The sequence below is a fragment of the Poeciliopsis prolifica genome, unplaced genomic scaffold (assembly GCF_027474105.1).
Source record: "Poeciliopsis prolifica strain line A6 unplaced genomic scaffold, Auburn_PproV2 SCAFFOLD015, whole genome shotgun sequence".
Taxonomy (NCBI): Eukaryota; Metazoa; Chordata; class Actinopteri; order Cyprinodontiformes; family Poeciliidae; genus Poeciliopsis; species Poeciliopsis prolifica.
The window spans coordinates 918960-943484 of NW_026562390.1; the positions used below are offsets into that span (position 1 = coordinate 918960).

Sequence of the window (24525 nt, forward strand, 5' to 3'; positions counted from 1 at the left end):
TGAAAACAGAAGAAATTAAAAGGGGGACAATATATTTTTTGGCACCGGTTACAAGAATTTTGAAAGGACGCCAAGAGAGTAAAACTTACCAGACAAGCATTCAGGAAAATTACCTAGTTTGGAAACCTTGAAGCGCTTGCTGAACTGTGAGCTGAAGAGAGGAGAAAAAAGAAGAAAGAGCTAATTGACTGAGAGTTAAGCACACTCTCTGGATCAAATTAAATGTTAGTTATTTCATGACTTGTTTTTTGGGGGGGGCAATTAAGTCAGATTTATGTTTAGTGGAATTACCTCGCGTGGACAGCTGCTCCTCCATCTTTCCTCCGACGCTCCTCTGATCAAAATCCATTCTGATTGGCTGGTGATTAACACTTGTTTGTGTTAATGGTCAGTATTGGATAAGTAATCAGATTACCGGTGTGATTTGTTAGCTGTGCAGTGGTGCGTAAGTTATAAGCTCAGAGTAAAACCGTCTAATACAGAAAAAGCAACAAAAGAAGAAGAAAAAAAAACTAATTTCCTTCCCTGTTTGCAGATATTACCCATGACATTAACCCCAGTGGTTATAAATCCCTTCCAGGAGTTTAATTACCTGGAGCATGCATGATTTACTGGGTGTAATTAAATAAGGCTTAATGCTACGACATAAAGATGTAGACGGTGCCACTTGGGACACTGAACCTATTTTGTTTCCGTTGTTTTTACAGCTGAATGTTCAGCAGAAAGTTAAAACCATTAGACAAGCTTTTATTTCTCCTTTAACACACACATAAAACTGAACAGCTCGGGGCGGCAGCCGCTAGTTAAACACTTAGCTCAACACCATAATCACTTAACGTTCAGGACACAATCATTTCTAAATTTAACCTGCATAAAACTAATTGCAGTCTGCAGGTCAGTGAAGTCGGGTACAAAAGCTTAAATTTAACCAGCTAGCTTAAATTCTGTGATTCCTGAAGCACTCAGTTTGTTTTTGTCTTTTTAAATGTGGTTATGACAAGTAGCGATGAGCAGTTAGCATCTAACCTCCATTTAATATTCTCCAGTTAGCTAACTTTTCATTTAGCACTTTAGCTAGCTTTTAAAACCTTTTGCACACTTAGCATCCCATAAATTAATTTTCCAGATCAATTTTAAAGCCCTAATTTACTTGATTATTTTATGAACTTTCAGTTGAGTGAAGTTTGACATGTGTTAAAACTTTGGTCAACCGTTAATAATTATTTAAGTAGTTAGATGTTTATATTCATGCTTTTATTTTGAAGAGGGAAGATCCATTTCCTCTCCTCACTTTCTCTTAAATAACTATTTAAATAAAAAAAACAAACAGGAACAAAATAAACAAACAGCAGAAAACAACATAAACATTAAACACAATATCTAAGGGAAATATGTGACACGTAAATAAAAATGTCAAAATCAAACTGGTTCTCAAACATTGTAGTCTTTTAGGGAGATATGTAATTTAAATTGAAGTTAGAGCATTAGCATTAGCTTCTGCTAGCTATCTTATTAGCATAGCGGTTTAGCATCAGCAAAACTAATGTTTATGATTTGTGCATTAGGGTTAGCACAGCTGATATTTTAGTTAGCAGTGGCCAACCCTGATAATCTGTAATATTCGTAATCAGATTTATAAAATCTAAATAAAATATATAAATAAAAAATATAAAAATTTTAATCATGAGATCAGTTCATACGTTTAACTGTTAGCCGCGGAGACGGGAACAGAGGAGCTACTTTCCAGATCTGTTGGAAGTTTTAACAAAACCTCTGCTTTTAATTCTATCTGTATTTAAAAAGAAAGAAAATAAATTAAATTAACTGAAAGGTGTAGAAAAAATATGCAAGATAAGGTTTTATTTGACTGATTTTTTTTGTATAATGTAACATAATTCCAAGTTGTAACATTTTATATCTTAAAATCCGACCGATAGCGAAGCTGAAAAGCCTGTTTGAGTTTTAAGGCATAATATATCTAATGATTAAAGTTAGACATTTTACCTTTAAAGATGATCTATTATGCTTTTTTAATCAGGTCAGAGTGATTCTATGAGCTACAAACCATGTTCATCAAGTTTTGCACAAATTGATTTAAATAATGAGATTTCAGTTTGCTCAGCTCTACCCCTGTTTAGCTGTTTTAGGGCGTCTTGTCACTTTAAATCCGAATGATCTGCTGCCGCCAACTCAACGTTTATATTCACACGTGAAAATGGATTCAAACAGACGTGCAGCTATACAACAGTACATCTTCGAAAACCAGAAGTGGAGCCTCCTGGACAACCAACAAGAATGCAGTCAGTGGTTTCTGAATGGCAGGTCAACAACAAAACTCTTGTCTTTTCCAGCAGCCATTGTACAGTGGCAAAACCAGCTGACCAAAGGAGCTGGGTGGCTAGGTAACAGGCTGGGCTTCTCTGCAGTTGCTACACTTGAAAATGATTTTTTTCCAGATACCAAAAAAGATTAACTTATGTGTTTTAGAAACCCAAATGGAAGTACAAAAATGAGCAAAATGTGAATTTTGCGCAACAGGTCCCCTTTAAAAACAAATGCTTTTCAGTCTCCATGTTTCTCAAACAAGCAGAGTTTTATTTTTTAACCCCAAGAGACAGAAATGAGCTTTTAAAACATGTAAATGATCATTAAGTGAGAGTGGCAGCTTTTAGGGGGCCAGCCTATGAGCTCACCTGGCAGCTTAGGCAAACCTCATCTCCGCATTTTGCAAAGTCACCTGCTGAGCTGCGTTACATAAACACACACCCGCCTCAAACAAACTCTTCTATAAAATTGCACTAAATCAGTCGCAGGAAAGAAAAGAAAGTTTTAAGCCAGCATTAGAGCCGTCGAACTCACCTGTAAATGAGAAAACTGGAGATCCCGAAGATGATGAGCGCTAATCCAGAACCGACAGCGACGATGCCCAGAACGGGGAGCTGACCTGGAAACAAGCAGGATAACAGCGTCACGGCCTCATATGTGCAGCAGATGGCCAGGATGGTTCTTAGAACTCTGAGGGAGAAATATGTGTGCTGAGAAAAATCACAGCTGCGCCGCTGCAGCCGTCTGTCAAACCACCAAACAGCACAACCATTTCACATCCCTGATGCGCATTTAAAACCCTAATTAAGTCCCGCAGTAAATCACTGCACAACCCGATAGCCATAATTATGGAAAATCTTTTCTTTTTTTTTTCCCACCCCATCTTACTGTCTTAATTTACTGCCATCTGAAGCCGACTGTGGATTTTAAGATTATGATCTACATATTTCAGCAGGTTAAATATGTGCAGAATTTAGGTGGAGTTCACAATGTGGGAAGAGCCGCAATAAAACGGAGAATTTTCACACACAGATTCGGTTTACCGGCCTGTACAGCAAGAAACCATCTGCAACACACCGCCGCAGTGGAAAACAGTGACACACACACACACACACACACACACACGCACACACACACACACACACACACACACACACACACACACACACACACACACACACACACACAATCTGAAACAACCCTGTCCATGCTGAGCAGAGATTAGAAAATACTGCAATGGCCATAAGTCTTGATGTACGGAAGAAGATTAGGGCCAATTTCTGAAAATATGCAGGGAAAAAAAGGAACAAGAGAGAAAATGTAATCTCTAGTTTTGAACCTTTAAAAGAAATTTCGGGGATAATTCAGTTCTCAAAAACTAAATTGAAGGCTTGATTTTTTTCTGTTGAAGTCTTATTGTCACCCAATTGTCTCAAATTAATCTCTTTTCTCAAAATTATACACACAAATACCCCATTATGACAACGAGGAAACAGTTTTTGCTCATTTGTTAAACAAAAACAACAAAATCACATTTATGTAAATAGTCACAACTTCTTTTTATGGTTTCAACATTTTGAATTGTGACACCATGTTATAGAAAATAACTACATGCCAATTAGAAGATTTTATATGGTTTTATTAGCAAACCCTTTCTGTGTGTTAGTGGTTTGTTTCTTGACACAATTAAATACTTTCAATTAGGCGAAAAGAAAGAAAAAAATGTGGATAAAATAACTTTTTCTAAAACCAAAACCAGTTTTAAGCTTCCTACAGATAAAATGAAGCATTAGCATTCCCTACAGTTTTATGTACAAATAAAGTGGGAAAAATGATTAAAAGTCAGTTGCGTGCGTCAATTTCCTAACAGTCCATTCATCACACCATACCATCGTTGCAGGAAGGGTCGTCTGTGGAAAACACACACGGCGGATTGTCCAGCGGCGGTCCACCGCAGGGCCAGTGGATCTTCTCCGTCTGCGACCAAATTATTTCTTTGCTGCTTCCGTTGAAGTACGCCACGACCTGCCGGCACACAAAATGGAGGCTAGCGTTAGCATCGGGGTGTTTTCACATCTGATAGTTGGGAAAACTTGGTTCCTTTTGAGACCAAAGTGGCAACGTTTGTTACGTTTTCAGCGACTGAGGTTCTCTCTCACGCTGCACTGTGTAAAAAAAAAACCTTTTTGAAAAAAGCGATTCCCCGCACCAAACAAAGAAAAAGCACGCCATTTCTTTAAATTACTTATTGTGCGAACAAACTTGTTCAAATGTGATTTTATTTTCATACTTAATAGAAACGGTGCAATTGCAAAATTGTGTTTTCCAACATTAGTAGAACATTGACAAAGTTTTGGCCACATTTATAATGGAAACAATTAATAATCGACATTTAACTTAATAATAAAATCTTGTTTTATTTTTAGGTTGAGATACATTGTGCATGTTGACATAAAGAGGAAAGTCATAAAAACTGCAGCACGCCATATAAGGTAACGAAATATTTTGAAGATGGTCTCTGGAAGCCAAACAGAGAAATGTTTACAGTTTTGTTTGGGTTGGGACTGTTGAATCTTTCAAACACCAGCTGTGAAGAGTCTTTTATCTCCTTAACAGCATTTTCACGATAAATTATCAGTGTAATGGTGTACAGTGTCTGTCTCTGGCAACCAGACAAGGAGGAAGTTCACCCAGAGGTCGGATTGTGCAAAGCTGAATGAGATTAACGTTAAGAAAAGAAACTCAAACAATATTAATTTTAACACATTTTGCTATAAAAAGACTGAAACGAGACTCATGCTGGGAAAGAGGAGACCAAAGTAAAGACGTTTAACTGTGATGTGCAGCACAAAATAAACAGAATATCTGCAGAAAAAGGTTTGTTTTGCAGCCGCTGATTTAAACATAAACTCTTCTGTAGGACTGAAACGATTAATTATGATTAATCAAATTGATTACTGAAATAATCTGCAGCTACTTGAGTCATCAATTAGACGAAAAAAAGACATTTGGTGAAAAAACAATATATTCAGAGCAGTAATTAGGCCAAAACTCTAATAAAAAATATATACATTTAGCATTTAAGAAAAAAGCAACTTTTTAGCCAAAACTTGTCAAAAACTCTCAGAAAAAGTCAGAAATCCAAGGGAAAAAAATCTCTGAATTTTGACATTAAAGTCTGAGAAATTTCAAAATTGTGAGAAAAAAAGTCAGAATTCTGAGAAAAAAAGTCAGGATTGCCAGATTAGTCAGAATCCTGAGAAAATTTTTCAACTCTGAGAAATTTCAAAATTGTATTTCTGAGAATAAAAAAATTAAAATTTTAAGAAAAAAAAAGACAGATTTCTGAGATTACAGTCAGAATTCAGAAAATGTCAGTTTTGTCAAAAAAAGGAAAGTTTTGTTCCTGATGTTCCCAAAACATCAGAGCAAAGTAAAAACACCCGGATGCTAAAATGTTGAAACTTCCTGAGACTCTAAACCTGGACTCACCCCAAACTCTCCCGTCTCCTGGTTGGTCATCGACCAAAGGTCCACATCTATGTTTCTCGCATTTTTGTCGTCTATGGTCACGAGTCCGGTGATTCCTAAGAGAAAAATAAGCAGCATTAATGCCATTTTCTGTATGACTGTTTGATATTTTTAAAGGCTTTTGGCCAAATTACGCCATGGAAAAACAACCATAATTAGCCATTTTAAGCTCAACAATGTTTGGCCTCTCTAAGTATGATACGCCACAACACTCATCACGCATAAAAACACTTTGGATTGAGGTGATTTGTAAAAATGTGCAATCTGGCTGTAATCACTGTAAGAAAGCTGCAGATTTAAATGAGATACTTTGCTTCGGTATTTAGTAGAACCAAACATTTGGCCTGGTTCAACAACAGAACGTTCATCAGCTGCTTATTTAACAGTAGATTCACATCAAAGGTTAAAACATATGTTGATGTTTCAGGGGTCAAGGCATGTTTTCTTGTGTGAAGTCATTTGAAAACAGGAAACAAAAAAGTAAAAACAAGAATCCATTCAAACAAACGAGACTAACTGTAAACTGGTGATTTAAAACTTATTTAGAAAGACAAAAATGAACAAAGAACTACAGTAAACATTTGTTTTTGTTTCCAAATAAACTACTGAGCATGTGATCTTAGTTTGCTGAGATTTATAATTCAGGTCCTGCATATAAAACAGGAGTATTATACAAATTAAAAAATGGCAATTTGGTGAAAAGAAACATATTCAGAGCAGTTATTAAGCCAAAACTGTACAAAGTAGCGAAGTGTTTTGTATTTGTCTATAAATGTGTCTCAGTACGGAAGAGGATTGGGCCACCGAAAGGAGAATATATTTTTTTTTCTAAGTCACAATTCTGAGAAAACAGACAAAATTCTAAGAAAAAGTTCAGATTCAGACTAAAAAACTCAAGACTTGTGAGATTAAAAATAGGGGAAAACAAGTAAAATTCTGAAGAAAAGAAATAAAAATTCAAACAAAAAACTAAATCTAAAAAACTAAATCTAAATTTGAAAGAAAATAAAAAAGAAATTAAAAATTCTGAGAAAAAAAACGGAATTCTAAAAAAAAAAGAAAACAACACTGTACCTTCACCAAGTTCAGATTTACTGTGTTGGTTACAATATTTTTCTTATTTAAAACAAAAATTTAATCATTTGCTTTTTTCCATCTTCTCTTGTATTTCTCATATTGTATAAAAAAGGTTTAAATGGACAAATAAGGAAATCTGCAGAATGTACCATTTTTTTTTATTTGATTAATCATCAGAATAATCGATTCGTCATTAGTATAATCGATTATTACAGCAATCGTCAGCTGCAGCTCTACAAATCAGCCATTTGTTTCAGATTAAATGAACAGGTTCTTGGTAGAAACGGGTCACCCCAGAATCGGCGGTTCTGCGTCCTCATCGTGATGTTGATGCCGTCGTTCTGCGCGCCGCCATCCGCCAGCGTGTCCTCCAGCGCCATGGCGTACAGCAGAAAGTCATAGAAACTGCCAGCGATGTAGTCCATCTGCAACAACAGGCGTTACTCAAACCAACGAGAACAAGAGTTTCTGCAGCAGCAAAACTGCATTTACTCTGCAGAATCGAAACAAAATGCTGCTTTTTTTTTTACGCTCTCACACATAAACTGACTACAGTAACTGCGAACAGAACTGTAAACCTCATTTCTCATTAAGTTCAAGCAATTACTCTGCACAGTGGGATGTTTTGTCCGTCTGATTATCCCATAAAAAATTAAAGAGGCTGTTGTGCAACCTAGAACTCACAGCAGTTTAATACTTACTAATGATGGCTCCAAATGAACACCAAAATCCCTCTGAGCTCTGGCATGGAGCCTCCTCTGGAAGTCCAGGTATTCTGGATTCTCTGGGTTGTGGTACGTGATGATGAAAACGGACTGCAGGAAGCACAAAACGGAGAAGACGATGGATCAGAAGAGAAACGTTTGGGTTCATTTCCAACCAGACGTGGAAAAAGCACCCAAAAGCTGTATTCAAGAAAGAGTAGAGCTACTTCAACATAAAAGTGCTGAGTAACTGATCAAATCACTTAATATCTAAAAATTACATCAGATGGACCAAAATATAAAATTATGTGGATATTTTGGTGTTTTAAGGAGGAAAATGATAATTCATATAAGTAAAAAAAAAAATCAAGACAAAAGAAAATGTTTCCAAATCAGTTTCTTTAAATATAAAACGTATGAAACTTTAATAAAAACTGCAGGTGTGTATCTGTGTTTTGGTTAAAACATGTTTGTTTTTCAGTCAGTGGGAAGAAAATCCAGAAATTTTACTCAAGAGTAGAAATAGTTTATAATAAAATTACTCAAGTAAAACTAACAAGTAAAGCGTAGTAAAAACACTCCTACAAGTTTCAGAAAAGTTACTCAAGTAAATGTATCTTAAATATCCAAGAAAACAAAATGACCAAAAATAATAAAAACACACACAACTGAAACCATAAATGTCAATAAAATATGTAAAAACATAATCTTGAGCTGATTTTAACCTATAATGTGATTGAGTTATAATATTACACATGAAACACCTTAAAGTTTGCTGTTGTTACGTGATAAAAACCGTGAAACATTAAATACCCGCGGTCCAAAAACAGAACCCTGGGGCGTTTTTAATAAAGTCTGTCAGCGTTGCTTTCTACTTAAGAAGCTGGGGAATCATATCTCGTGTCACAACAGTGATTAAAACCTCGCCTCAAACTTCCACAAGCAATTACTGCAGCAAAAAAACACCGTGTTGCCACAGCAAGAACCCACCAGCAAATCCAGGCAGAGAAAGACCTGCTGATTGTTTGACAACAACACCATAGATACACAGGGAAAGTGTCTGGAAGCATCGTTTTCCTTCACGGTTACATTTTAAGTTAACGTCTGCTTAACAAGACTTTTCTTGTAGTTCAGCTGAATGTTGTTGTAAATATTTTTAGCCAGAGTTGGTAACTGGCACCGATTCTTCAACTGAAAGAAAAACATTCATGCGACCCGAGATCGCATATCTTTCCACTAATTAGAGGTGACTCATTATCCTGCTGGGGCAACCCCGAAAACAACAATAAAAATGAACGAAAAAACATAGAAAAGTGTAAAATAGCATGTTTTTTTTTTTACAGGGTGGATTACAGAAGAACTGTAGGTTGGAGGGATGTGGCAGACGCCCAGGGCTCAGATTCTGGGGCTTCCCAAAAAATTATACATATTTATATTGTGCTTCATATAAAACTCTTAGATCCAAATCCGGTGAAGTGTGTTAATATTTCAGGATTTTGCTGAAAGTAAACGAAACCCAAGTATTAGAAAATTATGAAATTAGTAATTTTTGCTTTTTGGAAACAACATGTGACTGTTGGTCAGGTATTAAAACTTCTTATGCACCAATTAATTCCCCATCATCAGTGACAAAAACACTTCTGTCAACACGCTAACAACGAAGCTAATGTCGCTGTAATTTTATTTCTAAAAATGCTCAAAATTAAGGCATTAATTCAACTCAATTCAAAAACGCTGCACTGATTCCAAATGCCAACTAAACAATTAAAAAATTGCACCAAAAAAATACTGTCACTTCAGCTAATGGTGTAGCTAACTGTTAATTTAGTGCATTAATTAAATTCTATTCAAAAATATGTTATTGATCACAAATAAATATTAAATAATGAATAATTAGTGTTTTAACACCAGTATTGAATAAATAGCATTTTCTGCTAACTTTTGAAATGCTTAGAGCACTTAGCTTCCTCTAATTTAATCTCACCAGATACATTTTTATGTTTTGCAAACTTTCAGTTGACTAAAGATCATTATCTCTGTTAAAGTTTTGGTTTTAGACTATTAAAAACTCTTCAAGTAGTTAAAAGTTCATATTCCTTCTCTTATTTTGAAGTAGGTTAAAACAGTTCAGTTTCCTCTCCAAACACATCAAGAAATAAAAGTCAATTAATTCAATTATATTCATTCATAATGGGGTTATGATGCGGCCATGTTTTTCTAATAATACAAAATATAAAAAAGGGATTCAGGTTGCTGCCTTATTACAAAAAAAAATAAAATAAAATTTCAAATTTCCACATTTTTTGGCTCTAAAACTGTTTTGGTTTTGTTGGCCAGATTTTTACCATTTACCACAAATGGCCCACAGGCCACACTTTGAGCATCCCTGATAGACAAAAGCTGCCCATGAATATTGTTAATAGTTAGCATGCTAGCTAGAGCGCTTTGACATAACGCAACTAGTTTACAGAAATAGTTGATATTTTCAATATCAAATAAATAAATTGCTACAGATTTCAGTGACTGTTAGTAAAATAATAATACAATTCCTCTCCGGATTCTCCAAACTGACTCCTGTCTGCTCCTGCACGTTAGCTAGCAATTAAACAGCAGGAAACCGCCGCCTGACAGAAAACGCACTAATGGGGTTTCAGCACAATTGAAGCATTGTTTAGCTCAGACAGTAGTTGGCATTGTGAGATTTTAATTGTCTGTTCAGTTCAGTGAACCCTTTGGATCTGCTGTGACCCAGAAAACTAGTTTTGTACTGACAAAACTGAAGCCCAGCAACATTGTATAATCCTCAGAGTCCAGTTAGCCGGACGTTTAGCTGTCTCCAAATCGATCACGCTAACAGATGGTGGGGACCTGCTGGAGAGTTTACCTGTTGGAGTAAGAATCACAAACTTTATAAACCAACATAAAGTAGTGCATTGTGGTGATACAACCAAACTTGTAACCAATGGGAAAATTCAACTGCAGTAGCCCATGTTCAACCCAAAGAGGGCAGCACTAAAACAATTTTAGGCAGAATTAAACAAACATGTCACAATTTGTACAAAAATGTAAAGATAGCTCCTTTAAAGACCACTTTGTGCCATTCATCTTCAAAAAAAAGTTGATTTTAGTTACTGTTTAAAGTTTAATAATGAGTCCAATTGCTAAAAACTAAAAACAAGGTGGTGGCAGCATCATGCTGTGGGGACAGAGAACCTGCTAGAGGCTGAAGAAGACATGAAACTGGGGTGAAGGTTCATCCTCCAGCTGGACAATCACCCTAAACATGCAGCAAAAGATACAGTTGGATGGTTTAGCAGGCTTTAGAAAGGCCTAGTCAAAGCTCAGACAAAAATCTAGTTGAAAATATGTAACATGATACAAAAATGTATGCATTTCATCTGGCTGAGCTTGACTGATTCTGAAAGAATTGGTTGGAATAAAAATTAGCTGGAAGCGAGACCAGAATAAAGGAGCTAGAAACAAAGTATGCTATAATTTTCAAATATTTGTTTGAAAAACATTTAATTTACAATATGCATACGATGTGTTGGTTTATCACCTAAAATCCAATGAAAATGCATTAAAGTTTGTTTAATATGGCAAAATGGGAAAAAAAATGTACAACCCAATGGGAGAAATTGCCCAAGCAGCTGCAAAACCATATAGTCGAACAGCAGTGAGTGGATGTGCTACAACAATCTCATCTGAAAAAATGAAGAGAATATTAATAAGACATGTCTGCATGGCATTCAGGGAGATAAATTAGGGGAGCATCTTCTGTGGTGTCTTATTTCACATGGTGCTAATTTGTAGAGCTTCCTGTAAAAACATGTCTACTCTTTCATTAATGTCACGCAGGAATTCAACTCCCTGAATCGTGACGACGTCTTCTGCCCGGGAGACTATTTGGCAGCGTCCGCTGCGCTCGTTAAGGAGCGTCTTTAACATCTGTCACGAACAGAGAAGTGTTTTTCATTCTCCAAGCTTTCAAACAAACGGCAGTGAAAGGAAATGTTTTCTGTCTGTACCTTGAAGACCTTGACGGCATTGGCCCAGTCAAAGTTCGCCTTCTGCCACGGCTTGCGGTCGGGTCCGAAGTCGTCCAGACGATGGCGTAGTTCTGTCTGGATGTCTTCTCCTTCTGGAGTGTCTTCCTGGAACAGCTTCATGATGCTCATGAAGGACTCCAGCGGCCCGCAGATGTAGATAACTGCAGGAGGAGAAGAGAAAATTAGCTGGAAGGAAAACAAAATAATGCACAGTTAGAGGGTCGTGAATGAGTCGTCTTTTCTCCACTGTCCTGAAGTTAGACTCAAGAATCTGGTAGATCCAGTGCAACTGGCACCAAAGTTACAACATTTGTTACAATTTCAGTGCTGAAAATGTAACAAAATTAGTTTGAGTTAAACAAACAAAACTAATTAAAAAGGCTGTTCCCCTCCTCGCCTGTAGGGTGCTGCACCAAGAGCCACTGAAGGAAACAACAGGAAAACCTATGAGGAAGACACTGAGCACAACTTTCTACTTCACAAAATGTAAACAAAAAAGGAGTCAGATTCTTGTATCTTTAGTAAAATACCACAAACTGTTTCTACTGCTAGCACTAGCCTAGCGTGTTTGTATGGTTTCATTTACCCAGAATGCCCTATGCTGTAGCCCACTTCCTAGTTTTAGATCACTCTCAGGTCCGCTTGATGTTCAGAGTTCACTTCAATAAAACCAGGACCGAGGTTTGTAGGCGGACCAGAGTTTGCATTTTTGGTCCAATTACGAGTTCAAACTCCCTCAAAAGAACCAAACTTTCTAGATAAATGAATTACAATTTGATTAAAGCACTAAATAGAGCTTGTGTGATCCATCCTAAAATGAATCCTTGATAATTTAAACCAGAAGTTGGCATAAGAAACATCTTTATCTTTTCATCTGAGGTCAAATGAGACCAAACGTCTCTAATTTCAGGTCAATCAGAGTCACCAAAATCTAAATCTGCGAAAGAAACTGAGATTTACTCATTTATTTATTAAAGTCTGAAGCAAACCAACCAAAAGTCAGAAAAGACACAAAGTGAGATTCAGGTTGAGGTGGAGGCGCTGCCCCTTCATAGAAAAGCATCCTGGGTAGAGAGCCACACAAACAGCATCACAACCAGAGATCTTTTAAACTTTAACTAATTAAAACCCAATCCTTTGAAAATGATCTTATCACAATTACATGGAATAAAAACTACCATGAATAAGCAGACATCCAGCGTCTGCTCCTTTATTTTTCACTGTGTGTTTTTCTTTTCTTATGTGAACCCAGGAGTCATTTTCTCTCTGGCAGAATGACAAAAGCTTTCATGTTCACTTATTGTAATGAAATTAGCTCTAGCTTTTGATGACAAGCTTTGAGAGTCGCCCTGATTTTCAATGCCGTCTGATTCTGATAAAAAGATGAAATTAGAATTTATAAAAAGGGTCATTGAGATTCAACCAGATTATCTGAACTTTATGCATTGAGAATCAGAACTGGACAGAAAAATCCTTCAGAATATTAAATGATAATGAATATGATGGATGTATGGATGGATTTCTCAGGAAGTCCACCCATCTATCTGTCCATCCATCCATCCTCTCGCTCTCAGCAGTGAGAATCGGCCTGAATCGTGTTTCCATCCCGGCGGTGGAAGCTGTCTTCTCCCCCCACACCCTGCTGAGTCACACAGAGAAACCAGCTTTCCTTCCCGCTCATGTTGGAGCCTCTGCTGCTGCCAGCTGGAAGCCCGACTGCCTGGTTAGCAGACGTTTCCTCATGAGCTGCTGCCGCTCTTAACGCTCAGCTCTTCCAGCACGGTTCGCCATGCCAGGAGTTCCCGCCGCCTGGACACGACCCAGAAACAACACCCAAACCCACCTGAAGAAATGTTCTCCCATGTTTCAGCCTTTCACTTTGCGTAAAACATCCAACACCAGTTGCTAATTTTAACCTATTCGCATTATTCAAACTCCTTTGGCGTTTGGCACAACTTGTCAACTTACAGACTCAAACACATGGCTGTAAAGAGGAAGAAAAATTATTTGATGGGTTACTGTAATAGTAACCAATTTTCCTGGACGATGAATAGTCACAGAAGTTGTCGCAATAAACAATAATATTATTGTTTGAGACCATTTAGAAGTAATGGCAAAATCATGCAAAAACTCATTCTAAAATATCAATTAACTTTAAATTCTAATGAACATTTAACACTGGAACTGTGAAACATTTAAACATTCATAATTATTAAAACAACAGATAAAATTAATATTGAAGTCTCTGAATACAAAACAGTCCTTCAAAAACAAAAAAAAGAGGCTAGTTGAAACCAAAACACCAAACTGAAGACTTTTACAATCCAGTTTTTGGTAGCAAAACAGAAAAGAGAAAAGCGACAAATCACACAAATGGAAAGTACTGAACTCGTTTCTGGCCGGTCTATATTAAACCACTAAATAAAATCCACCCCAGTCAGTTTCCACAAACAAATGTAGCTTTTATAGAAGAAAAATCTCACAAAGTCAGCAAAATTTATAAAGAAAACAGAAAACATGTTGAAGAAAGTTCAGGTCGGATTTCCCAGGGTTTTCAATCAGCTAAAATCTATGAATACTTGAGTAGGGCTGAAAGGATTAATCAAATTAATTGTGATTAATTGATTATTGAAATAATATTTAACTATTTTAATTTAGTGTACAGATTCAAAAAATGTTATTTTGTGGAACAAAAAACATTCAGAGCAGTAAATATGCCAAAACTGTACAAGAAACATCCATTTTGAATTTAAGATTTTAGAAAATAAAACCTTCATCTGTAAATATAGTTTAGCCAAAGCTCCTAAAGTGATATAGTTTTATCTTCATCTGATTCAGATTTACTAAAGAAATGCTTTGGTATTGCAATTCAGGCTACAAAATGTTTAATTACTTATTTCAAAATGAATATTTTTTTATTTACAACACTGTATAAAAAGGCTTAATCAGCAAAAATGAAAATCTGTGGAATGAGACATTGTTCATACGATTAATTATGAGAATGACCGATTAATCGATTACTAAAATAAACATTAGCTGAAGCCCTAATAAAACCTTCAAAGAACAATTACAACTGCCAGTTAGCTAACGCTAGCTCCAAGAACGTCATTGAACGCCTTTCTGTCGTGGAATTCCCAAAACAAACAAGTCAAAAATAAAGCTAAACAATGTATGAAATAATACTATTCTACAAACTAAATATTTATTGATTAATATTGTACTAAACATGTAGTACGGTTATGTCCTCCCGGAGCTAACAGCTAGCATAAGCAGACGGCACGGTGCTAACTACTGCTAGCAAAACAAGCTAGCTGTTGCTAGCTTGCTACGTTGAGCTAAATTGATAAAACGCCAGGAGGATGTCTTATCAACTTAATAAATTCATCTCTAAAATATTTTTTGTCGAGTCATTTGCAGCTCACCGCCTTGCTGTGGCCGTCATTTTCACTTCCACGGACAGAAACCTTTTTAATAACGGAGGAAGTTGCTGAAGAACTCGTCATTGAACTGAAATGGGATTTTCCCCACTGAAGGTGGAAATGTTCGTTAAGATAAAAAATAACTTTTAACGAGGTAATTCTAAGAGGACGGTGTAGTGACATATGTGTGTTAAAACCCCCACAACTGAACATTTTGACGTCTCCGCTTGAAGTTTCAGCATCTTTAAAGTTCGACGGCTACGTCACTGCGAGAATTAAAACATGGCGGATTTGCTAAAGTGGGGTAGCCGGAAGTTCATGACCTTATTTAGTAGTTCAGGAGCAAATAGTGACATAACAGCTAAACAAGAGTGAAAATAGTAAAAAGCAGCCATCCAAGAAATGACTCCAATAATTATATATTTCTGAATAAATATTTATTTCTCCAATAAATAAGTATTTCTGAAAAGATCTACTCAATTACTGAGTAACTGATCAAATTATCGATCATTTAATATTAGAAATTACAAAGTTAAGTGGAAAATTTGGTATTTAAGGGACCAAAATGACAATAATTCATATAAGTAACAAAAAAAACAACAAAATCAGGCAAAATGTTTTTAAATTCCTAATCAATTTCTTTCAAGAAAAACATAAACTTTAACTAGACCTTCAGGTTTGTGTCTGTCTGGTGAATTTTTGGTTAAAACATGTTTGTTTTTCTGTCGGTAGAAAATCCAGAAAATTTACTCAAGTAAGAGTAGAAATACTTCATAATAAAGTTACTCAAGTGAAAGTAAAAAGTACAGCATACTAAAGGTATACATAATTGTAGAAGTAACTAGTTAATGTCCAACGTTGATCGGGAGAAACTTAATTCAATTTTTGTGTATTTGTTGGGACTCTGACTATCCAACAAAATGTATTTAAGAGCTAGAAAAGTGGATTTTGCCAAGTTACAGTCCAAATGAGAATCTAGTAAACATCTAACCTCCAAAGACTTGCTCGTATATTTGCAATAAAAGCTGCTACTGGGAATTATGGATTCACAGAAGGCTGAATATGTTGATTCATCACATAAAATCCCAATAAAATCAAGTTTATTTAACAACTTCTGGGACTGTCATTCTCCTCACTAGTTCTGAGAACTGTAAAGTTTTGGTTCACAATTTAAAAAAGACCCACAGGTTCCCAGCATCGCATTACCAAGAATTACAAAATCATTACATGGGAGTCTGACCCACCTTCCTTCTGGGTTACTATCAAGATGGATCCCAGAGAACAGCCCTGTTCCACTGAAAGCGTCCTTCATTTTCTGAGAAATGCCAACAGATTTGTGAAAGTTAATGTCCTCATATGGCCTCAGCGTCAGAAACGGACTTTAATCATGCAGAACGATTCTCAGAATCAGCAGGAAGTTATCAGTAACAAGTATTGTTTTTCTTTCACTGCTTGTCCGTTGGTTGGAGTTTCTCCTGCTAATTAAACGTTAGCGGTAAAAAGTTTAACTGCCTGTGTCTGCAGATCATAAGCTCTAAAATGTACCTTTTAAATTTTCACATTTTCACTCACGCTGCTCTCTCAAACATTGTCAAGGACCTTGAGAACATCTGGAGGTATTCTCAAGCGATGACAATTGAATAACAGTTTATTTTTATAACGATAAACACCCTGCTGTTTGTTTCTATTAATACCGCATTACGTCAGACTTCATTGATCATGTCAGAGGCAAATAAGTGTCCCAGGTCTGTGGAGTTGGGTTGCCTCATGTAACAAAATACAGAGTTGACAGAAAGCTGCTGATGGGGAAGAATTTCATGGAGAGAAGCAAGAAGAGAGAGAAAACATTTAGTCAGTAAATGTCAACCAAACCTGAATTATTCTGGATATTTTTCAGGTTTACCTAGAATAAAATGAATGTTGCAATACTGATGCTTCACCAACAAAAACAGAAAAAAGGAGTAAATTTCTGTTGAAAAACTCAGAAATTTTCAAGAAAAATGTGAAAATTTGACTTTCAAGTCTTTTGGAAATCTTGCAGTTAAGGTAAGACTGTACTTAATTTATTATCCTATTTAAATGCTAATCCTCCTGCATACATCGTCCCTGAGGGTGCTCTGACATTACTGTACAGACTAATATGCTTCCATGAAGAGGTTAGGATAGCTCTATGGCCTATACAAAACCTGTTCATTGCATTTTTTAAAACAAAATTACTCTTAGACAATGAGAGTTTAGCTGTTTTACAGCATCTTCTCACCTTAAATCCAAATCATCTGCTCCTCTCCACACCCCAACGTAACATTTACACCCGCACGTAAAAATGGCTGCAAACAGATGGGCAATTGTACAACCATACAATTGAAAAGCAGAAGGGGAGCCTCCTGCACAACCAACAAGAATACAGCAAGTAGTTTCTGGAAGGTAAGTCAATATCAAAACACTTGTCTTTTCCAGCAGCCATTGCACAGAGCATACAGAGAAAAACCAGCTGACCAAATATACTGGAAGCTCCACTGGCGTTGCTAAGTAACAAGCAGAATTTCACTGGAGTTGCTAGGTAACGACAGAGTGCATATTGGATGTGTCTTAACAAAAAAACAACAAAAGCTATGTGTTTTTAAGCACTTAGGTTGTTTTTAGAAGTGATTGAAACCCAAAGAGAAGCAGAAAAACATGGACAACATACATTTTGCATAATGAATCTCCTCTAATTAAAAAAGTTCAGCTTGTTTGAAAGCAAAAACTGAACAAAAAGCAAAAACTTTCAGTGTAAATAAAAGCAACCAGCGAAGCGGCTCGGCCCCGTGGCGCCGTTCGGTTCCTACTGAGGGAAACGACCCCATCATGGTCATGACTATCATCACTGTTACCGCTCCAAGTTTCCATTCAGCCTTGATTTGCTAAACCTGCTACTTGAGTTTACCTCAGAATGAATTAACACCCATTTGTTCCTGTTGTAACGTCTGTTTATTTACGTAGCGCTCCCTCATCAGTTCTTGGTCAGACAGAGACACTAAACAGACTCAGACACAGATAATCATCATCCAGATTAGCCGGAATCAAGTCACACTGATTTATGTTCCAAGGATTTCTGCAGATTTTCTGTCATTTTCTGTTTTTCCCTCCAGACGAGGCAGATTACATCTAACCTGAGGAGGTTTCTCTGTGAGAACATGAGAAACTCCGCGATTTACAAACTGGATGTGTAAAAACAGCGTGCAGGTTATGCAGGATTTCAGTGATTATAACGAGGTGAGCCTGAGCCGTGACTCTTTGTCTCCCACTGTGAGCTGCAAACCACTAATGCACAGAACAAACTGGACAGAAAGGGAGGAATCTGCAGCCTGCTGTGGTTTTTACAGCTCTTAGAAGAGATTCTGCAGCTTTTTTATTTTTATTGGTGCTCTTGAAAAAATACTTTCTATTCTCACTCTTTTCTTTGACAGCACTTTATATTACAAATAGATAATATCAATGTGGGCAAAGGAGAGTTGAAATTTAAGATATTTTGATTACTAATATCAAATTTGAGTAATAATAAGAATGAAACTAATTAATTTCATTTATTTAACCATTATATATGTAAAAATATATTTAAGGCCTTATTAATGTTTTAGATTGTCTTTCAACTCTCAAAATTAGACATTTGTCATTAAAAAAAATACTGTACATTTTAATAAACATCAGTTTCTGTAAAAATATATTTTTCTGGCGCATCTCTATTAAATATAATATTACTTATAAATTAAATAATTCAACTACTTTATGTTGGGGGAGAGAAATTGAGTATCATTAACCTTGGCGAACAAAGAGAAAAACATAAGAATAAATAAAGACAAAGACATTTAAAGCAATACCAATGAACTGAATATGGCAAACCCTGTTGAGCAATAATGAAGGAACACAAAAATTCAAACACCAATAAAAAAGTCAGTGATCATTTAATAACCAGATTTTGTTGTTTGATTTCTTGTGCTGCCCCCCGGATTGAAGAGCGCCCTGAGTGGAGAGCCATTTTGCCCATTTCGTTAACCAGGAGTCCCTTTGTTTCAATCCTGCTCACAATACTTTATTTGCCTCTTTAAAGAGGGAAACAAACACAATATGAGCAGAGTCTTTAAATGTTCGCTGTTGTTTGTTTTCCCACTGAAACCTTCACTTTTCCTCCCTTTTCTTGTGGAGTAACCCCAACCGCCTGCGGGATGTTTCTGGTGTGAAGAGTGAGCCCAGTGGTGAGGCCGGACAAGCCCTGACAAGCCCTGGCAAAGCCATTAGCTCACATGACCTCCTGCCCCCTAATTCCCGAACGAGGGAGGTCAGAATCGCCTTTTGATTTCGTCCGTGTTGTTCAACCAACAGATAAAGTCTCCCAGGAATTACTTTACGGAAATGCGGCAGTATTTACTATTTGGGAGCACATTCTGCTCTGAAGTGAACAGTGATTCCCTCCAGATGTTTCCTGCATCATGAGATTCACGTGTCCACAAGACCTCTACGAACTACCACTGACTACAAGAACCAGTGAAAATATAAAAACGTTATAAAACAACAACAAAAAGCGATGAACTCCTAATATAAACAGGTGATTGAGCAAACATTCCCCTTATCGGATTAAATCCAAACGGGATATAATCAGTCCAAACATATCATCTGTGGCCAGCTTTCCAAAAACAGCCGCGGCCCGAGTGTTTTCTGAGCTGTCAGCGGCACATCTTCGCTCCTCGAGCTTTCCAAGACAAATCGTCGCAGCAAAAACATAAATATTCCTGCAAAGGTTGCTCTGACGTTTCTGTTAGGAAATACACAAACAAACTGAGCTAAATTCATGACATGAATCCTTTTAAATTCACTCCGCTATGATTGAAAACATGACTAATTGTGATTAATTGATGATTAATCATGATTAAACATGATTAATCACAATGAATTGCGATTAATCAATTATTGAGATAATTGTCTCCTCATTTCGTTATCGATTAATCGTTAACTGGGTGTTGAACTTGGACTTGTTTTGCAGATACAAGACTTGAGCAATCACTAACTTAAACATGAACTCTTCCAAAGGGCTCAAACGATTAATCAAATTAACTGTGATTAATTGATCATTCAAATAATCTTCAATTAATTTAGAAACAATTCATCATTAACTGGAATATTCCAACTTCAACAGGTTCGTTGGTGAAAAAAACATGTTCACTGGAATAATTAAGCCAAAACTGTACAAAAATATTTACATTTTGCATTTGTCTGTAAATATGTTTTATCTAAAACTCCTCAGATGGTATAACTGAAAAATTCACCAGGTTTAGATTCACATTTTGCAATAAAATGTTTATTTTCTTATTTAGAAAAATAACTGAATTATTTATTTGCGTCTTTTAATTGCATAAAAATATTGTTTTTGTTTCAACAAATGGCCTTCTTTGATTCTGTATACTTTAGTCAATGATTAATTGTTTACTAAATTAGCTGACGATTATTTTGATAATTAATTAATCGCAGTTAATCTGATTAATCATTTCAGCCCTAGTATTTTTAGTGTTTAGTCCATCCTTCTTTTCAAAATAGATCAAACTCAGCCACATTGAGTGGAGAGCAGCTGGGAACACAACTTTTTAATTCTTCTCAACTGGATTTGAGTCTGGACTTTGACTAGGCCACACTGACACTCCTGGTTTTCTTATCATTGAATGGTTGTTATGGAGATTTGACACTCCTTGTAGTGGTGAACTTTGAAGAAAATGTTTTTCTTGTTTTTGTTACTCCAGTTAATGATTAATTGATTGCTAAATTAGCCGATGATTATTTTTGATAATCAATTAATCACAATTAATCATTCCAGCCTCACTTTGTGGTGATCTGTCATGAAATATTGATAAAAAAATTACCCATAAATTGCTGTTGGAACAGCACCAGTTGTAAGCAAGTTGAAGGGATTTTGTTTTGTTTTCCAGATTAATTAAATATCAGCAAATCTGCTCACGGTCTCCATGTTCTTTGTTCGAATGTGAACAACATGCGGCTTGTTTTTGGCTGTCAGGGAACAGATTTAATGACAGCTTCTCATTCCCATGTGGCGATCCTCCACAGGCGCTAAACCCGCAGCAGCAGCAGCAGCAGCACAGCCTGAAGACATTCCTGAGTAATAACCCTGGAAAAAACAGGCTTCCCACCGGACCGAGTCCTGACCGCCTGGAAAAACCTGATTCTGACCTGGAGAGTCAAAGACGAATTAATTTACATCAGCATTTAGGAAACGGGCCAGAGATGAAAGAACTAGAGATGGATGGATGGATGGATGGATGGATGGATGGATGGATGGATGGATGGATGGATGGATGGATGGATGGATGGATGGATGGATGGATGGATGGATGGATGGATGGATGGATGGGTGGATGGATGGATGGATGGATGGATGGAGATGGACGGACGGACGGACGGACGGACGGATGGATGGATTTATGGATGGATGGATGGATGGATGGATGGATTTTTGGATGGATGGATGGATGGATGGATGGATGGATGGATGGATGGATGGATGGATGGATGGATGGATGGATGGATGGATGGATGGATGGACAAATAGACGGACGGACGGATGGATTAAGCCTGTAACTAATGATTATTTTAGTAACCGATTAATCGACAATTCAGGTGATTAATCGATTGATCAATTGTTGGGTATTTTACATTTAACCACTTAATACAATATTACAAATACATTAAAAGATTCAAATAAACATTTTATTGCCTAGAATTCAAAAAGTTACATTTTAATTAACAAATTAATCATTAGATAGCAAAAGGTGTTTAATGGGAGATTTTTTTTCTAAAGCCGCCGTTCGGAAAAGTTCTGAGTTGAATCGATTTACAAACACGAAACATTTTTAATTCAATGTGTGAAGGAGCCATAACTTTCTCCAGCAGAACAGAAACAAAACTGAAGTTTTTATCTTTAGACTTAGAGATGAGTCAGTGATGAACTCTGATCTGAACCTTCAGAGCTTCATAAAGACAGTTATAAAGCCAGCCTTCTGTCACCTGAAGCCAGGATGAAAGGATGTAGAGAAACTCATCGATACGTTAATATTTAGACGCATTAACCACTAGACAGTAGTGTCTTCATAGCTTCTCAAATCTGGAACAAACTCCCAGAGAACTGCAAATCAGCTGAAACACTGAGATCCTTTAAATCAAGGCTGACATGTTTAGAGCTGCAGTTGATTTGTAGGAACTGGAATCAACATATTTGATGTGTATTTGCTTGATGACTTTGATGATGTCATGTCTTGTTTCATAATTGACAACTAAGTGTTGTTTTTATGATTATTGCTGAAATACGTTATAAAAATAAACTTAACTTAATACAAAATGTATATATTTTTATACAATATGGCATAATTACTGTTCTGAACAATTGGTCTTTTTAGAGTTTGTATGCTCAAATTGACGGTTAATCAATTACTAAATTTGTTGACGACTGTTTGAATAATGACTTAATCACGATTAATCATTAATTTTATTAAACATTTCAACCCTAGAATGGATAAACTGATTCATACTTTCATTATTTGTAGCAAAAGATGCATCTGCAGCTAAAAAATACTTTTAAAATCAACAGCTCAGCTTTTATGCTTGACTTTTCAATACATGGTAAGTATGTCTGGATTAATCAATGAATAATTGGACAGCAACAGTTGCTTAAAAGATTTGTTTTAGGTGAAGCTAAAACTGTCACTTGAGGAGTTCTGGGAACAACATCTACAAATAAAGAATGTTTTTGTGCTTAATGCAAAATGTTTACATTTTTGTACAGTTTTGCCATAATTACAGCACTTTGTATGTTGGTCTTTCAGCAATTTGCCATTTGAGAGTCTGCATATTGGAGTTAATTGATTACTGAATTAGTTGACGATTATTTGAAAAATAGATTGATTAATCATTTAAAGTTATTTGTGTTAAATCCTAAATGTTTGTACAGTTTTGGTGTAATGCCTTTTTAAGAGTCTGTAGATGAATCGTGACCAAATTAGTTGAGGACATTAACGCATTGATCCGATTAATCGGTTATGAATGATTTCCAGTGAACATGGATGGTTCTTACTCCGGCCGCTCTCCTTCATGAAGCCGACCAGCTCCTTGTGGTCCTGCTCCTTCTGGTACGGCCGCGCCTCCACCGTCACGTTGATCTCATGCTTCAGGTTCAGGTAGATCCCCTCGGACAGGAAGTAGTGCGGCCGGTCGTCCTGCCGCTGGTCGTAGAAGATCACCACGGCGCGCGTCGTCCAGTTGAACTGCGTGTGCAGCGCGTTGATGAAGTCCCCGATCTTGGTGGTGGTAGGCCCGCTGCGCACGATGGTCCGGTACTCCTCCCGCGCGTCGAACCCGTACGCGGGGCCGCCCGCGGTGATCAGCGGCAGCTTCCAGTGGGACGCGAACCGCGCCACGGAGGCCAGCGGGTACACGCATCCGGGTCCGAAGAAGACGTCCGGGCGCACGTAGAGCTTCGCGTCCACGGCCAGCACCTGCGCGCGGCTCTCTGCGCACGAGCCCGCGGCGGGGTCCTGCGTGCTGTAGTTCAGGATGTTGATGTCGTGGCCGAGCAGCAGGTTGTGCTTCCCGTGCAGATCCTCCTTCGCCATGAGGATGGCCGGCAGCACGCGCGGCAGAGCCCACGCGTACATGCTGTAGTTGTCCGGCAGCATCACCGCCACCGTGATGTCGCTCCAGCAGCCGCGGAGGAGGCAGAGCGCGGCCAGCAGGCAGCAGCCCGTCGCGGCTCTGCGCCCCATCTCAGTGCGCACAGCTTGGAGAGGTTCCCCTCAGTCACCCCGCACCATAAAGACCCCGAACTCGACCCGCGCGCGCCTTCACAAGTGGCACCAACTCAGTAAAGTCGTCGCCCGGTGGCGTGAGCGCGGCTGTGCCATGCGTCCCCGCTGCGTAAATCCACGGTGAGTGAAGCTGTAGTATTTCCCAGCGCAGCGCAGCGCGGACCCCACAGTGACGGCCTCTCCCAGAGTGATAACTCACAGCCGGATGACTGTAAGTTAAATCAGAGCCTGGTTCTGCTCGGCCCCCTGCACACGTCACACACTGTAAAAAATACACGGCGGCGCCGTCCGAGCCACTGCGCGCTCACTGCGCTCTACAGATAAGAAGTATTTACCAGATCAGATGGCAAACTTCTGCTGATGTCTCAATAATCCAAAATGTTTGATAAACACTAAACAGCCATTATCTTTACAGTGCGCAAGTAAACAAATAAATAGAACTAAATTAAATAAAAATCAGTTTATAAAAGTAAAAAAGTCCAGTTAAATCACCCCCTGGCGGCCTGGTTGCGCCAAAAGACCAACACAAAGAGTTACGTAAATGTAACTGGAAGGAAAAATAAATGTTTTCAACATT

The 24525-nt window shown here is 37.5% G+C and overlaps 1 protein-coding gene across 1 annotated transcript in view; it reads right to left on the bottom strand.

The window, feature by feature from the left end:
• Positions 1–24124, bottom strand: part of LOC129366401 (atrial natriuretic peptide receptor 2-like) — a 53514-nt gene extending 29390 nt beyond the window's left edge. The window contains 7 exon segments of the mRNA XM_055040221.1: positions 2860–2944; positions 4215–4350; positions 5818–5912; positions 7226–7358; positions 7635–7748; positions 11666–11847; positions 23219–24124. Of these exon segments, the coding sequence (XP_054896196.1) occupies positions 2860–2944; positions 4215–4350; positions 5818–5912; positions 7226–7358; positions 7635–7748; positions 11666–11847; positions 23219–23906 (1433 nt within the window). The 5' untranslated portion in view covers positions 23907–24124.
• Positions 24125–24525: the final 401 nt, after the last annotated feature.